Genomic DNA, 19,100 nt, shown 5'->3' with positions numbered 1-19,100 from the left:
TAAATAACCCAAACACAGTCATTTCAGAGCACATGTTAAGGGTGGCATAAGGCCAGAAACCTCATTTTCTTTCAGTTCTTTCCTTTCAAATACATCTTCATTTTTTCTAAAGCTATTTTTCTCCTGCCTACTAATTTTAAATACTTTCAGGCAATTGAGTAAGATAGTCCTATCTTTTCTAGACTATATCAGAGAACATATAAAAAGGTGTATGACTTCTCACAGCACCCTATTTTCTGCCTAATAATCTAGATTCCCGTCCTCCCTGGTTTTATTTACCTCTCTAGACACTAGCGTTATAAAACTGTTGCCTCACAGGAAATTTCAGAAGATCCTCAGATCATCCAAATCCTGGTGAAATAGCCAGTACATAGCTGCAAGAATTTCTCCATGAACATAAACCTTTTGTTAGCTGTTGCCAAAGACTATATAGTTAGCAGGTAGAGGCTGCGCCATTTGGTGATGAGACATATACGTGTGGGGTCTTTTTTCCTTGCCCGTTTTTGGTTAAATAATATAATAAGCATGTTCAACTTTTTTCTGCAAGCCTTTTTGACTTGGAGGTTATGGGTGCCTGTTTCGGTGCTGAAGCAGCTGTGTTACTGCTTCCTCATGCCTGTGGCTGCCCGTCTGTCTGAGGTTAGGAGCGACGCAGAAGAGCCAGAGGAAGGATGTGTGTGAACGGTCCTCAGCCGTGCTGCAGCCAAGGCCAGGGACCATTCGAAAGACCTGGCCTGGCGGTGTACGGGACGTGATGCACACTGAATGCTTCACGCTGAAGTGGCTCCGGTGAGTTTGTGTGTCCTGCTGACTTCCGTGGGGAAGGAGATGCCCGGGGGGCAGGCGTGAGGGTGGGTAGTATCCTAAAACTCACAGCATGTTGGCAACGAGCACCTCTCTGCAGCCTCCTCGGGATGTCAGGGAATGCTGCACGCAATGCCACATTGAGAAAGAAGTACACTCCTCCTTTCAGTAGATGTGAAGTTGTTTATTACAATATGTATTACAAAGTGCTTTGTTTTACTCTGTTGTCCTGGATCAGTTTTCCCTCTTCTCATCCATCCCCCTTTTCCCCCTCTGAAGCCATTTCTCAGAGGCTCTTTGCTAATTACCTTCCACCGGTTCCATGTGTTGAAAAAGCTGCTTATTTAGAAAGCATGACTGATACCGTTTTCATTGAATGATTGTCGGGCCAACTTGGATGTGGTTACAAAGCCCATGACTTTGAAGGAGTACTGTCGGTGGGGTTCAACCGGAAGCGTGTCTCAAGATGTAATTAACAGAAAACCAACTGCTTTGCTCTTTTGCTAACTCTCAAGCTCAAAAGCAGCTCAAAGGTCAGCAATCTGCTTGGTCCTCTTCTCAATTACGTCTCAAATCAGCGTGCCCGAAACCCAAGGTTGAATGGAAAAAACGCTCCAAAAACAATAACAGAACTTAATATTCAAATATCTGGAAAGGGAAGAAATATTCACCATCTCACTCACTGAGCATTTAAACTTTAGAGACTTACATGTCTTCAGGATTGTTTTGGGGGCAGGGGAAACCTCTGAGCTATTCTTATCCTGAAAGAGCATTTTAAATAACTCCTTCTTACATTCTCATTAATTTTTAAATACATTGTTATGTGGTTGTCCATCATCTCCTCCTTTTAACAACTTTTATTTGTATATCAGACAAGTAGTACGCTTCCATTCGATGTATAAAAGTGAAATCATTGCTTTACACCGAAATGGTGAAGAACACGGATCGCACAGCCTTGACTAGATTGCAGCTGAGTCCAGAATTTTGCCTGCTAAATGTTCCCACTGGCAGCTGGAAACCAGTCCACACGGGCACCTTCCAAATCCCAGTTAGTACTTACCGCTGGCTGTGCTGAGGAGCCCCGGGCAGCATCAGTCCCTTGCAAAGAGTTGGGAAGTTCACAGCTCACGTCATGATAGCTTCACCTTGGTAAAGTGAAGCTCACGTCCATTTCCATAATCAAAATTCTCTACTAAGAGGGATCTTTGCCCAAATTATGAGGTTGTGATTTAACCCACAGCGACTGAGGTCTTTAATCCAAATGAAGAGTATGTGAGGTTTGGCTGCCTGCTACTGCAGTGGTTATAAAGAAATTATTTAACGTTCGCTGTTAATCGGAAGCGGAACGTGACTGAGAGAAAGTACACTGCTCATGTTTTAATGGCAATCCGAGTTACTGAAAATGTAAGGTGCAGTGTCAGAGCATTACCAATGTAAGGTGCTGCAGCAGTAACCATTCCTGCAGGTTCAAAACCGATCCTACCGACAGCTCAACCGCAAGCAGTGCCGGCTTATTTCTTAAATGGAAAAAACCCCAACCCTGTAAAATTAAGATTCTGACTTTTCAGTTGAGATAAGAAGTTTCAAGCACTGGCATTCAAACATCAAAGTAAATAGCTGCGGGCTGGCGCTTTAAGCTGTGATCTAGAAGAAAACAGGAAAGCAGAGCTCCCCCCGCCGAAGCCAAGGCACCTTTTCCTTCCCGCCATCCCTGACGGCTCCCCGCGGCGGGGGCCGGGAGACACAGACCCACGGGTGTGGGTGTGCACCTGTGGGCCACATGCCGAGTGTGCCGGCACAGGCTGGGGAGACCCGGGGGCCTGATCCAGACGCTACCGGCTGTAAAGGGGGAAGGCGGGTGCCGTCCCCGCGCACACCGGCGGCCGTCCGGCCCCAGGCTGCCGTACGCCGGGCTGCAGTGCGGGTGCAGGGGGTACGCCAGGACCCCGCGGTGCCGTGGGAACCCCAACGTGCCGCGTGTGGGGCTCGGGGCGCCATGAGACCCCCGAGAGGGAGAACCGGCCCCCCCCGCCCCGCTCCCCCTCCCTCCGGTCGGAGTCCCCCCCATCTCCGCCGTAACTGCCCGGCGGCACGCAGCGGCGCGGATGGCGGGAGCCGCCGCCGCACAAAGCCCCCGGCTCCGCGGGGAGGGCGGCCCGCACCCGGGCTCCGCCTTCGGCCCCTCCCCGGCGGCCGGGCCCGCGCGGAGGGAGCTGGAGCTGGAGCCGGAGCCGGAGCGGGCGTCGCGCCGCGCAGCCCGCGGGGGGCGATGTGACTCGGGCGGCCGCGGTGCGGTGCGGAGCGGCGGGGGGCAGGCGGGCGGGCTTGGGGGGCGGGAGGGGGGGGAAGAGAGAGAGGCACTCGAGCCGGGGAAAGATGTGGCTGAAGCCCGAGGAGGTGCTGCTGAAAAACGCCCTCAAGCTGTGGGTCACGCAGAAGAGCAGCGGCTACTTCATCCTGCAGCGGCGTCGGGGCCACGGAGACGGCGGCGGCCGCTTCACGGGTACCTGGTGGCGCGGGGGGCTCGGCGGGGCGCCGGGCGGGCCGGGCGGCGGGTCCCCCCGCCTCTGCTCTGCCCCGCGGGAACTTGGCCGCGCCGGGGGGACCCGCCGGCGGGGCGGGAGGCGGGAGCGGCCTCTTTGTTCGGCCCGCGGCGGGGCCCCTCGCCGGGCCGGCTCGGCATGGCTCGGTTCGGCACGGCTCGGTTCGGCACGGCGCAGCTCGGCTCGGGGGACAGCGCGAAGCGGAGAGGGCGGGGGCGCGGGGCGGGCGAGGGTCGCCGCCGGCCCGGGGCATCGCGGCTCCCCCGCCGCGGGCGGTGCGGAGGCTGCCGCCGGCCGGGCCGTGGGGACGGCCCCGGCTCCCCCCGAGTTGCCCCGGGAGCAGCTTCGCGCTTCTGTAGCCTTGAGCGCCGCTAAAGCCACTTTTATTTTTATTTCCCCTCTCTCCCCTCCCGGTGGCTTGCTTAAACGTGACTAAGGGCAAGCTCGGAGCCCGAGGAGGAGCCGCCGTGCGGAGGAGCCGCGCCGGTGCCCGGGGCCGGTGGAGTTGGCTGGGGGGAGCCGCCGGGAGGTCGGGGCCGGCCCCGCTCCGCGCAGGGCTGGCTGCAGCCCGAGCGGGCACCGGGCGGAGGTCCCTGGGCTCGGCGGAGGGAGGCGGAGGGATGGCGGGGGTCTGCTGGCGGCAGCGCGGCTGGGCTGTGCCCCCTGTGCCCCCCGGACCGGCAGCCACCGGCGCTGGGCTCCGCCCCCCCCCCCTTTATATAATGGGAGTTATAGAAATGCATACAGGACTTGTGACTTTTGGCCGATCCGTACATTACGGGGAGGGGGTTGTTAATTCAGTGTTGTGGAAAAGTGGGTCCTGACTTATTTGTGCATTAAGTGTACTACGGCTTATGTGGCTGTAGGTAGGGCACGTTATATCCATGTGGCACTCTAGGTACGCGTAGCGAGGGATATATATGAAGAACAAGGATCACGCTCTACCCTCTCAACAGTATAGAGCCGTGAATAACTCCAGCGAGAACATCGCGTTGGGCTGCATTGATGTTGTAGAGTAACTGAGTGAGGAATTTGGGCCAAACTTTTGGTTCAAAGACATCAACAACTGAATTCAAACAAACAAACAATACTTTGGAGAAATAATACAGTTTCACAGTGTAGTTCTTGCTTAAAAGCAGATGAGGCTGTTTTGTGCCTTCTAAAAATCAGAATTTTTAATGGTGGCTTGTATATTTGAAAGAATAGTCGGGTATTTTCAAAATCAATATTTTCTAGGCAGTTTAAGAAGCTACAGTATCAGGTTTGATATTTATTTTATTGAAACCTTTTGCTCCTGAACCATTGCCCCTTGCCAGTCGATAACACCGCTTTCTGCATGAGTTGGTTTTTGTTTTGTTTTGTTTTTTTTAAATCAGAGCTTCTTCTAGCTGTGGAGTCATAAAGGAGCACAAAACTTAATTGTGGCTTGGTGGATCCCATGTTATCAATGTATTACTAATGAAATGCTAGCTGTGATAAGGTTAATGGAAGTTTTGCCATCGAGTTAAACAACCGTCTACCCTCATATTTTCCCCTGCCCCCTGTGTGGAAGTCATAGGCTACTCTTTTGTGATTGTAAGGACGATGTGGATTAATTTTCAGAGTTAAAAATAGCCGTTTACAGCTGCTTGATTTAGGTCCAGGACAATCATGAGGTTCAGCTCCACAAATGTTAACTCCTCGTGCCTGAGCTTTTCGCAGCAGAAATTTGCAAGCTTAAACCAAGCAAACTGCTTTTCTCTCTGGTTAAGTTTCAGGTGAATCATTTTGCTGAATCTACAGTGCACGGGCTTGCATAAATCTCTTTTGGCTGGCAAAGGAAAGCCGCTCCTGTCAGACAACGTTTTCCGAAGGAACTGTAAATTCTGACAGTCTCTTAAACCTTTTGGAAATGCTTGTATTTAAAAGGGCTTAGAAATTAGAGTCCTATAAACAAAAAGCAAGTGTGGGGGAGCATTAAGCATAGCTGGAGTTAGATGGATAGCTTAATTTTTTTTCACAGTTTTTACTTGGGATGAGCGAAATGGAGCCCTGTGCTGAGAAACAGTTGGGCTTTGCTGGGAGCTCTGCTTTCGATGCAAAGCTTACCTCCTGATTCTTGCTGTATGTGACTGTAGAGACACTTTATTAGTACCTGCCTTTTCCAAACTGACAGATACAAAGGGCAGTTCAGCACTACCATATTTCAGAGTATGGTCTACCAAGCTGTAGAGCCGTAAGTTAGAAGATTTTGTTTGTTTTACTGGGGAAGCAAAGCTTAAGTGAGAACAATATCCCTATCTGTTTTCTTTTCCCTTTAGTAACTTGAGCCCTGGCCAGTTGCAGTTACGTTTGATGGAAAGGTAGAAGTTTCAAAGATCTGAAGATCCTGTACGTGAAAGCAGGTGCCGTGGTAAAAGAGAATCTCATAGCTCCTCTGGTGAGGAGGAGGAGGCTGCCCGTCCTCAGGCTGTGTTAGACCCATGCGGGATCAGCAGAACAAAACCCCCAGAAGACTAGATTTCATGAGTAAAGAGTGCAGGTGGGGCAGCGGACCACCTGTAACGTAATTTGCTTTAAACAGGGTGGAAGGGTGCGATGCCTGAGCTGCCCTTGCGCGGGTACAGTGCAACTGCAGCATGGTATTTGCACTGAACCTATGTGAGGACAGCTGTTTTATGGCCCTATTACTTTATTCACATGGGTTTTTTTCTTCTAGGATGCTTCTCTGTCCTTACCAGGGCATTTTATCCATTATGTAAGAGTAAGTTAGCACAGCTGGAGGGTATATTTTATGTGGATTTAATTCCTGAAGGATGGACTAGAGAAGATCTCTCACACAGAATCGCTTTTCTTCCATATCGACATTTGTTTCTTTGAGTACTGTGTTTCAGTCAGACTCTGAGCAGATGTTTGTAAGAGAGAGACTATTTACTGCTGTTATTTAATGTGCGTCCTAGGGCAGTTACTGAATGCACACTGGGCTTGCAAGCAGTGGGTACAAAAAAATGATGGAGGCTGTGTTTAACTCTTCATTACCTGACCAGTGTCATTCTGGTTTCTGTCTTCCTGAGGGCTATGCTTTTCAAGTAAATGTTTAACTTGCCACTTTACCTGGATCTCCACTTGAGAGCTCTGTTGGATCAGAGACTTAGGAAGGAAATTGGTAATGTTTTAGAAAAAAATTACAGAAATGGAATTATAATTTTTTAACTAAAACTACTTTTATAGATTTTAAAAAACTATTTAGCTCAGCAATTTCTGTTGGCTCTGGGTTTTTTTTTGCCTAATTGGAGACCTCTGGCTATCCCTACAAAAAGACTTGTGATGTAGCCATGATTAACAGGTCAAAGTTGTTGGATTTGGTACTTGCCCATATCTTTGGTTCTGAGGTTACATATTAATGATAAGCTTGAGATGCCATCAGTAGTCAAAAATACTGTCAAATCCCTTATGGTAGAATAGTGCAAGATGGTTTAGCCTGTAAGGGAGTCACTACTTTCATTTTTATTAGGGGATGCTGAAAGCTTCATTCACCTTCCTGTTTGATTAGATTAGTTTTGTGCATTTTGACAGCAACGCTGCTTGTTCTAGGAGGTGTTGGGAATGATTTCATCACGGGCACTGGATGGAGAGTAGGTTTTCACTCTTCGCAAGCAGCTAGCTTTGCAGTTGCTGTTTACACAGCACTTCACATTGCACACTCTTAGTAGAAAAAAACCCACTTGGGATTCCTTCAAATACTTGTGAATTTTCCCTTTTATAAATAAGGTTAAATGAAGTTTTAAAATGACCTCTTGTTTCAAGCGGCTTTTTGTCTTTACTTTTTGAGATGCAGTGCTGCTTTCACTTCTTGCTTGAAGTAGATCAATAAAAGATTGTTTTGTTCCCATTTTACCTGTGTTTTTAATTTAGTTATGATATTTCCCCCTACTATTCTTCCAGTCTCCATTTTCAGATCAGGGCACTTTCCAAGCTGGTTGTGGTCTTACATCGTTTGCAACTTGCAGAGGATGAACATTTTGAAAAGAAATTAATTTCTCCTTCAGCTCATATAAACCTTTATGGTTCACAACTTTAAATATAAGATAATACACTGGCAAAAAGAAGCATCTTCTGTATATGAATCTGAACCTTGTTATTGCTTTAATAAAAATAAATGCAGAAGGCACAATAAATACACTTCCTTGAGCTATATGCCAGCAATTGAAGTAATCTCCCATCTTAGGATTTTTTTTTTTCTTTTAAATAAAGTTCTTGCAGGGTGATAGCTTTCAAACTGATCTGTAGAGCACCTCTTGGTTGTGAATGGAGATCGGACTAGTTACATGATAAGCCCTCTTCCTTATTTTCCCTTTGCCTGGATTTTAATTTTTGATGCATACGGAAAAATGGCTATTGATTAGCTCTTTGTCCTTTTTATGGAAATTAAAAAAGCAAAAGATCTTTTGCTGCTCTTTCATACTCTCTAGTCCAACCAGTACTGTAATCATCGTAAATACATCAGCTTTTAGTAGCCCTGTGCATCTCCCAAGGTCTGGGTAAATAATTTTGTAATAGAGCCTATTTCAGAGAAAGGCAGCGAGGGGACCACGGAGGTTCAGGGTTCCCATGACTCAGATGGGATAGCCATCTAGGTTGCCCCTGTTAGTTACATTGTAGCAGGAGAGGGTCAAAAATATGGTGAAGATTTGGATTTTTAGTAGGGAACGCAAATGGGTATCCCCATAAACTTTTTTACCTTTTGGAGGGGTGAAAGGCAAAATGAGTAGCATATTAAAAGATCTGTCCCTATACAGTCTTCAAAACAGCTTGCCTTTTCGTCTTAAAATACGTCCGAGATACCAAAACAAGTTACTGATAGATAAAGGCTCAATCTGAGCTCTAATTTAAAAAAAAAACCAAAAAGTGCTTTTATTTTAAATGCAGCAGATTGAGGAGAGGAAGACGCCACGATAATGATGTTAATAAGGGATATTGGTAGTGCTCACTGTCTGTGTTTGTGGTTTTGTTTTCTTAAGGAAGAGCTCTCTCTCAAGCCTTGCACAAGGAGAGGGGGAAATCCAAATACTTTACTGAAAGCTTGGGCTCCTGTCAAAATGTTATCTAGCCTTGCCCACAGCTGGAATTCAGGTTGGCAGGTTTTTTTTCCCCCTTTTATTTTTTTTTTCTCTTTATTTTACTGTAACTTTTTTTTAAGGAGAATGCATGCTTATAAGCTCTTTCCTAAGAGGGTGGCTTCTCCGTCAGAGCGTTTGGCCAGGAGGCGTGAGCTGGAAGGAGGGATAGCAGCGGGAGGGTCAGGCTCCTACCTGCAAAGCCGGGCACCCCGATTCCTGACCCCCAAGCCTCCTGAACTGTGCGTGCTGCTCTGGCTCCCTCTGCTTGCCTTTCTGGAGTGGGTTTCCTGCTCCTAAGGCCCAGCTGAGATGGGTAAGGCGAAACGCAGGTGCCTGTGTTGAAATGCTAACGTTGTGTTAAATACTAATATTAAAGGCAAGGATGTACCTGTGCGTGTAGAGGTGGGGCTGGGCTGTGTCTGCTCAGAGACTGACCACCAGCCTGCACAACATTGTAATCCAGCGAACAGCTATGATGCCTTTTTATTTTCGTGTTGTGGAGGCCAAATGGCACAGAAAAAGGCAGGAAAATCACAGAGTGGTTTGGGTTGGAAGGGATCTTCAAAGATCATCTAGTCCAAGCCCTCTGCCATGGGCAGGGACATCTTCCACTAGATAAGGTTGCTCAAAGCCCCATCCAGCCTGACCTTGAACACTTCCAGGGATGGGGCATCCACACCTGGGAAACCTCCAGTGTTTTGCCACCCTCATAGGAAAACATGTCTTCCTTATAAAATAATTGAGCATGTCTCTAGTGGCAGAGTTTAAGTAACGCTAGATTGGTCTCTTCAGCATTATTTACAGCACCCGCCAAAAACGAGAGATTGCCCCAGGTAGTGCCCTGTGTCGGGGCAGTTTACAGGACTGCAGCAGCAGCTTGTTTGTTCCCCCCTTCTTGTCCATTTTCAGGTGGAAAACAGTTTCAGGTATTTTCACTTGTAACGTGAGAATCGAAGCATTTGGCTCTGCAGCCTTTGGAGCTATAAAAATAGGCTTGGCCTGACCTGGACTGATGGCAGAGGACTGAGATAAGCAGCTGCGAGAGCTGTGCCGCGGCAGCACGCCCGCCTGGGGAAATGGCCCATGGGAAGTGGGGCCGAGGAGAAATAACCAGTGCCACAGGGCTGCGGTGCTGTTCCTGCCATCCCGGGAGAGCGGGTGCACGGTTCAGCTCGCTTCTCTTTCCCTGGTGTGGTCTTTCTCTCCCCACATGGTGGTCTGGTGCCGGAGCAAGATCTCGGTGTCACACCCAGGGATAAGGGAGTCACGGGGACCACAGGACACTGACCTCTGCAGTGAAATGCCCAAACTCCCCTCATTTCTCATGTCCAGCCTCCCTGGAGTGCTGGGACTGAGAAATAACGATTAAAAAACTTGTTTCAATTCATTTCTACATGCCAGATTGAAAAAAAAACCAAAACCAAAAAAACCCCAACAAAACCCAATTTACCTAGTGACAGTGTTTGATCTGGCAAAGCCCACGTTGGAAGTAATGTAAGGGCTTGAATGTTGATATTTCCATGGGTGAATAAATGCTTGGAGCATTAGGTCCTTACACTGAAATCTAATGTTGTCTGTGCTTATCTTCAAGTATGGTGAGCCCTTATCGTTACAAAGGAAACACAGCCTTCCTGCAGCCCTTGGAGGAGTGCTCCTTCATCCTTCTTCTTACGTACTTGCCCAAATAAGTTCTGCAACTTTTTTTTTGGTGGGGGAAGCCTAATAAATTCTCATGGGTGCTGTATTGTATCAAAACCTGTTTATATAGTTTTGCAGAATTCAGCAAAGACAGTGGCCGGTGCAAAGCCAAAACGTTGAGCTGCTGTTGTTAGTGGCCTTGCATAACTGATGGCAAAACATAGATTTTGGGGAGGCCTGGGTGAAAGTAACAACCTGTTAAACATCTGAGTTTTGAACTTTTAAAGAAATCAAATCAAGATGGTAGAAAAGACCTAGAGACATCCCCAAACATTTATGCTGTAGCTTCATGCTCACTATCCTGGGCTGTATCCTGCCTCGGTGCGTCTTGAAAGCCTCCACCCTAGCCTACAATGCCCGGTGCCCGTGGGATGAGTGGCGCTTTCTGGCTGGGCTGTAAGAGGTGAGGATGAAGACAGTGGTGGTCCTCAATGCATCTCAGCTCCGGGTCTTGCCTTGGGCCAGTGCCGGGGTTGTGGTCAACAGTTAGGGCTCCTACATGGTGGGGTGGTTGAGGCGGGAGCCGGCTTCATAACCCCCCATCCCTCTCTCAGCAAGGACGTTGTTCCTAGGGAGCACTTCTGAGATGCCTCCCTCACAGAGCCAGGCGAGCAACCCCTGCTATTTGGTGCCGTCCCGGGAGTGTCCTTTTGAGGTTATCCTGGTGGATGTGAAAACCACCTTTCTGCTGCAGCTGGAGCATGGGGACAGCGGGGGGGCTGGGGAACGGGGACATCCACGTATCCTTCCCGGTTCTGCTGCGTGGTGGTGGGCTGCTCGTTCAGCTGCCCCATTGCTGCCTGCCGTGGCTATTGTGACACTAATTGTTTGCAAATCATTGCGAGATGGCAGAAACTATGTGCAGAAGTGTAATTAGGATTCAGGGTATGGAGTGCTGCTCTGCCTCAAAGAGCCAAGATTAATTCTGCTTTATTGAAGCTGTTAGTTCAATTTCACTGTCCTAAAAACCCCCCAACTTGTTTTTTATGATCATCTGAATTGTTTGATTTGCTCTCTTCTCAGAATTCGCATGCCTGAACAGCTTAGAGTGCCTCTTGCCGCTATTAACTCTCGTTGCGAAACTGTATCCTCTGGGAAGCAACCTGTACTGTTGGCTCCTTCCACTTCCCAGGAAGAGCTTTCTCCTTTTGGGCAAAGTATTCATTTTGTCAGACTGCTGCTTTTGCTTCTTGGGCTTGTTTTTCTTTCAGCCCCCAGCTTTCTGATGGAGGCGCAGAAATAGCGAGGAGCAATGAAAAGCAACAGCGAGCTCCCGACGATGAATTCAGATGCTTTACGCTTCGTGGCTTTGTACTGGAGTGGGAGCCTGGCGGGATGCTGGACTGTGGCTGTAATTGTAAATCCCTCAATTTGGTGGATTTGCCTTAGAAAAATAACCTAGTCTGATTGAAAAAAAGGGTATGAGTATTAAAAATGGGGATTTTAGTGTGACACAGGTGAGCATAGCCACCAACTGCCCTTCTGCACAGCTCTGCAGAGCAGCCACCGAGCAGTGACTGCAAGTCCCGAGACCACGTGGTGCCACCGCTTTTCTGACCTTCGGAAGTGCCAGGTGCCTGCGGCTGAGAGCAGCCTCAGCTTTGGAGGAGCTGAGCATCTTGGCAAATGGGTTTGGGTCCAGGTACTGTGGTGGTGGTCCTCTGCCTGTTTTCTCAGAAGGGCTTGATGAGATAGGCAGGCCTTGTTGCACATCTGTCCAGCTGTGCTGGTCTCAGGTGCAATGGAGACCTCAAGTCTTTTTTTTTTTTTTTTTCCCCGAGTAGACCAAGGAGAAGTGGAAAGGCAGTTTTCTCTCTGCTTCAGACTTCTGCAGTAGTTGGTTTGCTTGTACAGTGGCTAAAGCTGTTCCCCAGGATGCTGGAGATGCAGGCTGGGCTCTGTCTTCTGTGTGACCCCTTTGGTTTTGGGAGAGCGGGTGTAAGCGCTTGATCTGGGTGGCACATGGGTGGGAAGAGGGACCTTCTTCTGCCTTGCATCCAGCCCGCTGCTCCCCAGCTTTTAAAAGTGTTGTAAGAATTTCTTACCAGCTAACTGCAGATACCACATGTTATTGCTGCTTTGAACTACATTGACCTTCACTTCCCGCTTTGTAATGAATTTATGAGTTTGCGTTAAACAAAAGATCCTGGCTGTGGGGACGAGGTGTCTTATTTAAAAACAAAGTAAAACCATAAGGGTAACGTTGCTCAATATTGTGGTACTGCAGGCTTCCTTGTCACTTAGTCTTAGATTTAACTCCACTTCCCCCCCCCCAAAAAAAAAAAAAAAGCAATAGCGGCTTTGGCCTTTTGCCTTTTTGTTTTATTTTTTGAGGATTTTATTAGCTTATTGGTCCCAGACTCCTAAGTGATCAGTCGAAGTCCCTCTGCCTTGCAGCATGGCTTAGCTGCTGAAGTGACCACCCCATTTATGGGAAGGCACTTGAATAGTTCTGAAAAATTTCCCTTTAAGGCCTTTAAAATATGATGGAGGTAAGCAGAAATCGTCTCACTTTATGTAGAGCGTGCCTTAATTCATGTGCTGTTGAGCCAGGCAGAATTGTTAGCGCCTTGGACTGTCTCTTGAGTATTGTCCTAAAAGATGGACATAATAGATAGTTTTTCAGTTCCAGTTTTTAGTTTGAGTTCAGCTTTAATCACCCTCTGCCCAGTGTCTCAGAAGTTTAAAAGAATTTTTGAAATACCCCGTGGATAATTAACACCAATCTGGGAAAGGAGCCTGCATTCTTTAGTTTGAAAGATACGGTATGTTTAGTAGAAATTGGTGTTAGATTAACTTACTGTAAACATGCTCCTTTTTCTAGATTAGTTATGAGCACGGCACAGGGTAACTTGTAATGGGATCTTTTATCTTTCTGGGGGCGTATAAGGAACCATGTGTTTAAAGATGAAGAGTGGTGCACTTGTGATAGTTCATTTGAGAACCCGATTGTTATAAAATATCCTTGACTTTTTTTTTCCTGTGAAGAAATGCTCACCAAGCTCGTTGTGTGTGATGGTCCCATTGGGTTACAGGCTGACCTCTGTGAAAGGGAGACACTCTCTACCTGTTGCAGAAGTTGAAATGATTCCTTGCTGATTTTTATACTTGAGTTTATTTGTGGCATTGTATCCATAATACACATGTAAATTTGATTAAAATCAGTTTGCGATTAGAAGTACAACGCTCTTGTTTTACTTTGAGATATTCCGATTTCCTGTATTGAAGCAATAAAATATGCACAAAAGTAGATGTTTCAGTGAAAGAAAAACTACCGAGTAAGGTGTGGGATTTGTAGTGAGTTTTCCAGATTTGTTTTCTAGATCTAATTCTGAAAAAAACATAGATAGATGTTCCCTCTACCTGAAATCCACCTTACAGCTAAAGTAATCAGATTTATTGAGGAGAAGCATATAATTTCAGTAGAAGTGTGTCCTTTTCCACTTCTTCTGTCCTCTCCTCCATATTTGGCAGAAGTATACATTAAACCTGAAACTCACGTATGAACTTTAGCCTGGAAATATTCTTTCTGCATGAAGAAACTTGTACCTTTTGAGGAATCTGCGATGTTCTGTCAGCGGTCTTTAGCAGAAGGCTTTGCAAACCTACGTCTGCAGCTTTCCTTAGTGCAGTTACTGTACAGTTAACTGCTTTCCTGAAATACTTCTGCATCTGGGGAGGTCAAAAAGCAGATGAGAACTTGGTGGAGTGGCTTGGTAAAGGGAAAGAGGTACTCTGGATTTTAAGGTCCTCCCAGAAATCTTGTCCACATAGAGTAAAAAAAACAAACCACAAAATGATGAGAATTTTGGGAAGGAAACCAGTGTAGCAATTCTTCCCTCTTTTCCCCCTCTGCTTCTGTTTCCTTTTAATTTTTGACTGTCCTGTAGGTATAAATGGTTTGACTCTTGCCTGTGATACAGAAGAGGTCTGCTGCATCCTAACTGAAGGCATGCTAATGCATCACCATGTGAGCCAGAGACCCTTTGTATAATTTATATGTACGTGTGAGCCAGAAACCTTTTTATTTTATAAAGAGGCCCTATTTTATAAGAGAACCTTCCATGGAACAAGCTCTTAGGACATTTTATTAGAAAGGTGCTTGTTTCAAAGTTATTTTTCAAAGCGTGTTTCAAAATCAGTGTACTGCGTAAAGTTTCTTGTTTGTTTGTTTGTTCAGGGATTTTTAGGTTGTTTACTTTTCAATGCTTCAGTGAGAAGCGCAAGGCAAGTGTTACGATTCGAAAGTTCCCCCAAATGAGTACGAGGCAACTTGCACTGGAAAAATTTTGCCTTTAGTTTTAGTAATTTTCATGCTACTTCAGTTTCAACTAAATTATCATATTAGGCCTGGGTGTATTTATTAGCGTCGAATCCTTTTCACGCTCCTGCAAATGCACTCCTAGTAATTCCCTTTCCCCTCCTCTCTGCTTCTGTCAGTCTCTCCTTTATTTTTCCGCACTTGAGCATCAGCTTCACGTGCAGCTGAGCCATGGCAGAGGTAGAGGTGCTAAACCAGAGTCATGGGGTCCTGCCAAACAAGGTTGCTGCTCTGTGTTTGGCAGGCTTGGTTTTAGCGGTACTCACTTTTATTTCCCCCCGCTGTCCTTATGTCCCTTCTGGAGAGACCCCACTGCAAGCCCCCCTGGCAGAGGACGGGATGGGACCCCCGTCAGCCGCAGCGCTGGCTCCGGGTGGTCGAGGCGTCGGGCACAGCACCCTTGTGAACCCTCGCGGGGACGCCCAACGCGCGGCCGGGATGCTTGGGCTTTATTCTGGCAGGTATCCTGATGCCCACGCTCGTTTTTTTCTTCTCTTTGATTCTTAGTTCTGGCTGCTCTTTGTTGTCCTTAGTTAATATTTTAGCTATGGGTAGTTTAGCCAAGGGAGGTGATTTTTTCTTTGCACAGCTGAAGGAGGAAACTTTTTAATAGTTGGTAAGCAAAATGGAAATTGTAAGCAGAAGTAAACAGTGAGAAGAGGAATTGGTTTTTCTGGTCAGTTATTCAGGAACAGAAAAAGGAATTAATTTTGCACAGGCTAAGAAGTAAAAACAAAATTTTGCAGCTACTTCTGTGCTTTCATGTGTTTTTTTTCATAATTTCTGAAGAAAAAAAGTATTTCACAAATCAGACATTCATTAAGCGTTCTCTTGGGATTTTGGTAGCACTTACTGTTAGTTGACTTTTTTCCATGGCTTTAGTGAAAATGAAGAAGAAATCTTTCTCCTAAACCTATCATCAGGGGAAAATGTGCACAGCACTTAGTAAGTTTCTTCTTCTTTCTCTTTCTTGTAATGTCTCAAGTCTTTTGAAATTTGAAAGTTAAGCCCTACTTTCGTTCTCTGCATCATTTGATGCTATCTTACTGGCTTTAATCCAGCTGTTTTGAAGACTGCACGCTGAAGTTGGTGCTCTGTTTTCTGTGAGCACAGGGAATTTGCTACCTTTTATACTTGGATGAATTCTTGTATCTTTTTCTTGCAGTTACAGGAGAGTATTTATCATTTTCTGATACTATACGTATTATTGGTCTCCAAATTCAGGTCTCAATTTTAAATAGATGGGTGTAATATCTGGACATGTATTTAGCTGAGAAGCAAACTGGCGCTGAATAATGTCTCACTGTACACTTTTACAACATATTTTAAAAACATGTTAAAGCCTTTGACACAGCCCCCCACAACATCCTTCTCTCTAAATTGGAGAGATACGGATTTGATGTGTGGACTGTTCAGTGGATAACGAATGGTCACATCCTTATGGTCACATCCAGAGGGTAGTGGTCAATGACTCAATCTCCAGATGGAGATCGTGACGAGTGGTGTCCCTCAGGGGTCCGTACTGGGACCAGTGCTGTTCAATATTTTCATCAATGACATTGACAGCGAGATCGAGTGCACCCTCAGCAAGTTTGCAGATGACACCAAGCTGAGTGGTGCAGGTGACATGCCAGAAGGACGGGATGTCATCCAGAGGGACCTGGACAAACTGGAGAAGTGGGCCTGTGTGAACCTCATGAGGTTCCACAAGGCCAAGTGCAAGGTCCTACACCTGGGTCGGGGCAATCCTTGGTTTCAATACAGGCTGGGGGATGATGTGATTGAGAGCAGCGCTGTGGAGAAGGACTTGGGGGTACTGGTGGACAAAAAGCTGGACATGAGCCGGCAATGTGCGCTGGCAGCCCAGAAAGCCAACCATGTCCTGGGCTGCATCAAAAGCAGCGTGGCCAGCAGGTGGAGGGAGGTGATTCTGCCCCTCTGCTCCGCTCTGGTGAGACCCCACCTGCAGTGCTGCGTCCAGCCCTGGGGTCCTCAGCACAGGAAAGACATGGAGCTGTTGGAGCGGGTCCAGAGGAGGGACACAAAAATGATCACAGGGCTGGAACGCCTCTCCTATGAGGACAGGCTGAGAGAGTTGGGGTTGTTCAGCCTGGAGAAGAGAAGGCTCCGGGGAGACCTTACAGCAGCCTTCCAGTACTTAAAGGGAGCCTATAGGAAAGACGGGGACAGACTTTTTAGCAAGGCCTGTTGTGACGGGACAAGGAGCAATGGTTTTAAACTAAAGGAGGGCAGATTTAGACTGGATTTAAGAAACAAATTTTTTACGATGAGGGTGGTGAGGCACTGGAACAGGTTGCCCAGAGAGGTGGTAGATGCCCCATGCCTGGAAACATTCAAGGCCAGGCTGGACGGGGCTCTGAGCAACCTGATCTAGTGAAAGATGTCCCTGCTCTGGCAGGGGAGTTGGACTAGATGGCCTGTAAAGGTCCCTTCCAACCCAAACCATTCTGTGATTCCATGATACTGTATCCAACTTCTGGTTGGCTTTCAAAGCATCATCAACGGTGTGTGTGAATGCAAGGAGGAAGTACTTGATGTAATTTTCTTTGCTCTTGGAAGGTTTTTGATGCTGTTCCATGTGAGCTTCTTACACCTCCTAGACCAGAAAGTGGTTACGCTGCTGCTTTGTTGTGCTGTACTCAAATTAATTAGCCGTGGTTTGTTGTCCAAGTGAGAAGGCATTTCAAATGAGGGCTTTGTAGGTCTCATTTTATTGTTTCCATTAATCACTTAGGCAATGGACTGGAGAATGCAATTACAAAAACTGCACGTGGTGCCAAGGGCTGGCAAAACTTCTGGAGGCTGAGAATAGTTCCTTTTATGTTGAGTTAATGGTGAAGGAACAAAAATACAACAGGTTGGAAAAATTAAATGTGCAAAGGGAAAATGTAGTATTGCAGAAGACTTCCTAGATACTCCAGTGGCTTAAGCAAACATGGTAAAGCCATTCCTCGCTGTCTGCCATCCCTCTCTGTAGGAGGTCGTGTCACTGCAAGACATACAGTATAGGGCAACTGGATATAAAGCTACTCCTGAATTGCTTTGGTAGGTGACATAAACCAATTCTGAGTTATTTTAATATGCCAGCTTGCAAATCATGGCATTTGAATAACTTTTTCACGCATAGCTTGGTTCTGCCTGCTGGGGGGAGGTAATGGGAAAGGCCAGCAGCTCCAGCTGGCCTCCAGACTGGAAAGCCTTTTTTGGGGGCAGCAATTACTCCAGCTCTCCTGAATGAGTTTGCCTGTATTTATGTCAAATACCGATTTACAGCGGGATACTGCTGCAAGCATTCTTGGATATGGTGGTGTGTATACAGGATACAGGAGGTGATTTTCCACTCTTCTTACGGCTGAGACCTTACTGGTAGTGAGCATCATGTCCAGTTTGGAGTGTCACGCTTAAAGGTTAGCTGGGGAGATTCCAGTTCAAGCTCAAGAACAATGAGCTGTTTGAAAAATATGACCCATAAGGATGAGATGAGGCAATTTGGGTTTCTTTAGAAAAAGAGAAATCATTACAAGGTGGGCAATTATGATGATACTTTTTCAGTATGTCAAGCATTAACGTAAAAAATGCTTGTGGCCAATTACTCTCCATGTTCTGGGGCGCAGGATTAATTTCCAGCAAGAAAGTTTAAGATTGTAGTGGTTGGATTGTTTGTTTGGGGTTTTTTTTGCTGTAAGAATACTTAATGAAAATAGTGGAAGAGGCTAGCTGGGGAAGTTGTTGCATCTTGCTTGTGGGAGGTTTTGAAGAACAGGTTAGACAAACACCACTTATGGCATAGGTGTAGTTATCCAGCTTCAGAGCGGGGCTGTAACAGTAACTTCCCAAGGTGTCTTCAGGTCTTTCCACTTCAATTCTGTGATTATATAGATATATATGAGGCAAAACCGGAAACGCAAAGAACTCGATATGCTTTTGATCTCGTAATCTGGTTTGCCTTTCGCATTTTGAGCATCTGTACATCGCAGCATAAAATAGGGAAGAATTGTTATCGTTATGTTCTGTAGTTTAATTTTACAGCTTTAGATGTGAAAAGACTTTCATGCTACAGAAGTGAAAGTTGGCACTAATTCTCTTTTCCCCCTTTTTCTTTGCAGGTCGCTTGGTTGGTGCCCTGGACGCCGTGTTAGACTCTAACGCACGCGTTGCTCCGTTTCGAATTTTACTCCAAGTTCCAGGCTCACAGGTTTACTCTGCCATTGCATGTGGTGAGTTATTGAATGGATCAGAAGTTTACTGGGCCGTAGCTATTGGTGAGTCACAGACAAAAAACTCCAAACCGATTCTGAGCATGGTCAGTGTCTGCATGTCCAAGAAGCTCAAGGTAACCCCAGCTAGTAGTGTGTGTGTGGAAAGCTATTGCCTATAGCTTGTTTAACAACCAAATTAACCTCTAGTTAAAATCCCAGATTAGAATTGTGAAAAAGTGCTAACTAGGAACATTAAGTTTCTACAGAAAGCTTGTATAGCTGAGAGTGTTTTGCGTTGATTTTCTATCTCTTGCAAAGTAGTGTGGTTCTGTTCATATGCATGTGTTTTCCTACAGTAGTAATAGTTCCTTGCAGCAGGAAGCTACTTAGTCTAGGCTTTCACCAGTCTAGTTTT

General features: G+C 46.4%; 1 protein-coding gene across 2 annotated transcripts in view; it reads left to right on the top strand.

Annotated features, from left to right (window-relative positions):
- Positions 1-3,163: 3,163 nt before the first annotated feature.
- The window catches only part of TBC1D8 (TBC1 domain family member 8), a 52,191-nt gene continuing 36,254 nt past the window's right edge, over positions 3,164-19,100 (top strand). The window contains exons 1-2 of one of the 2 annotated variants that reach the window (XM_072849703.1): positions 3,164-3,307; positions 18,593-18,703. In XM_072849703.1, the coding sequence (XP_072705804.1) occupies positions 3,181-3,307; positions 18,593-18,703 (238 nt within the window). In that variant the 5' untranslated portion in view covers positions 3,164-3,180. Of the gene's footprint in view, positions 3,308-18,592; positions 18,749-19,100 lie in introns of both variants that reach the window. The other variant, XM_072849702.1, reaches the window with a different exon arrangement.

The sequence above is a fragment of the Ciconia boyciana genome, chromosome 1, assembly GCF_034638445.1.
Source record: "Ciconia boyciana chromosome 1, ASM3463844v1, whole genome shotgun sequence".
Classification (NCBI taxonomy): domain Eukaryota; kingdom Metazoa; phylum Chordata; class Aves; order Ciconiiformes; family Ciconiidae; genus Ciconia; species Ciconia boyciana.
This window is presented reverse-complemented; position numbering and strand designations above follow the sequence as displayed.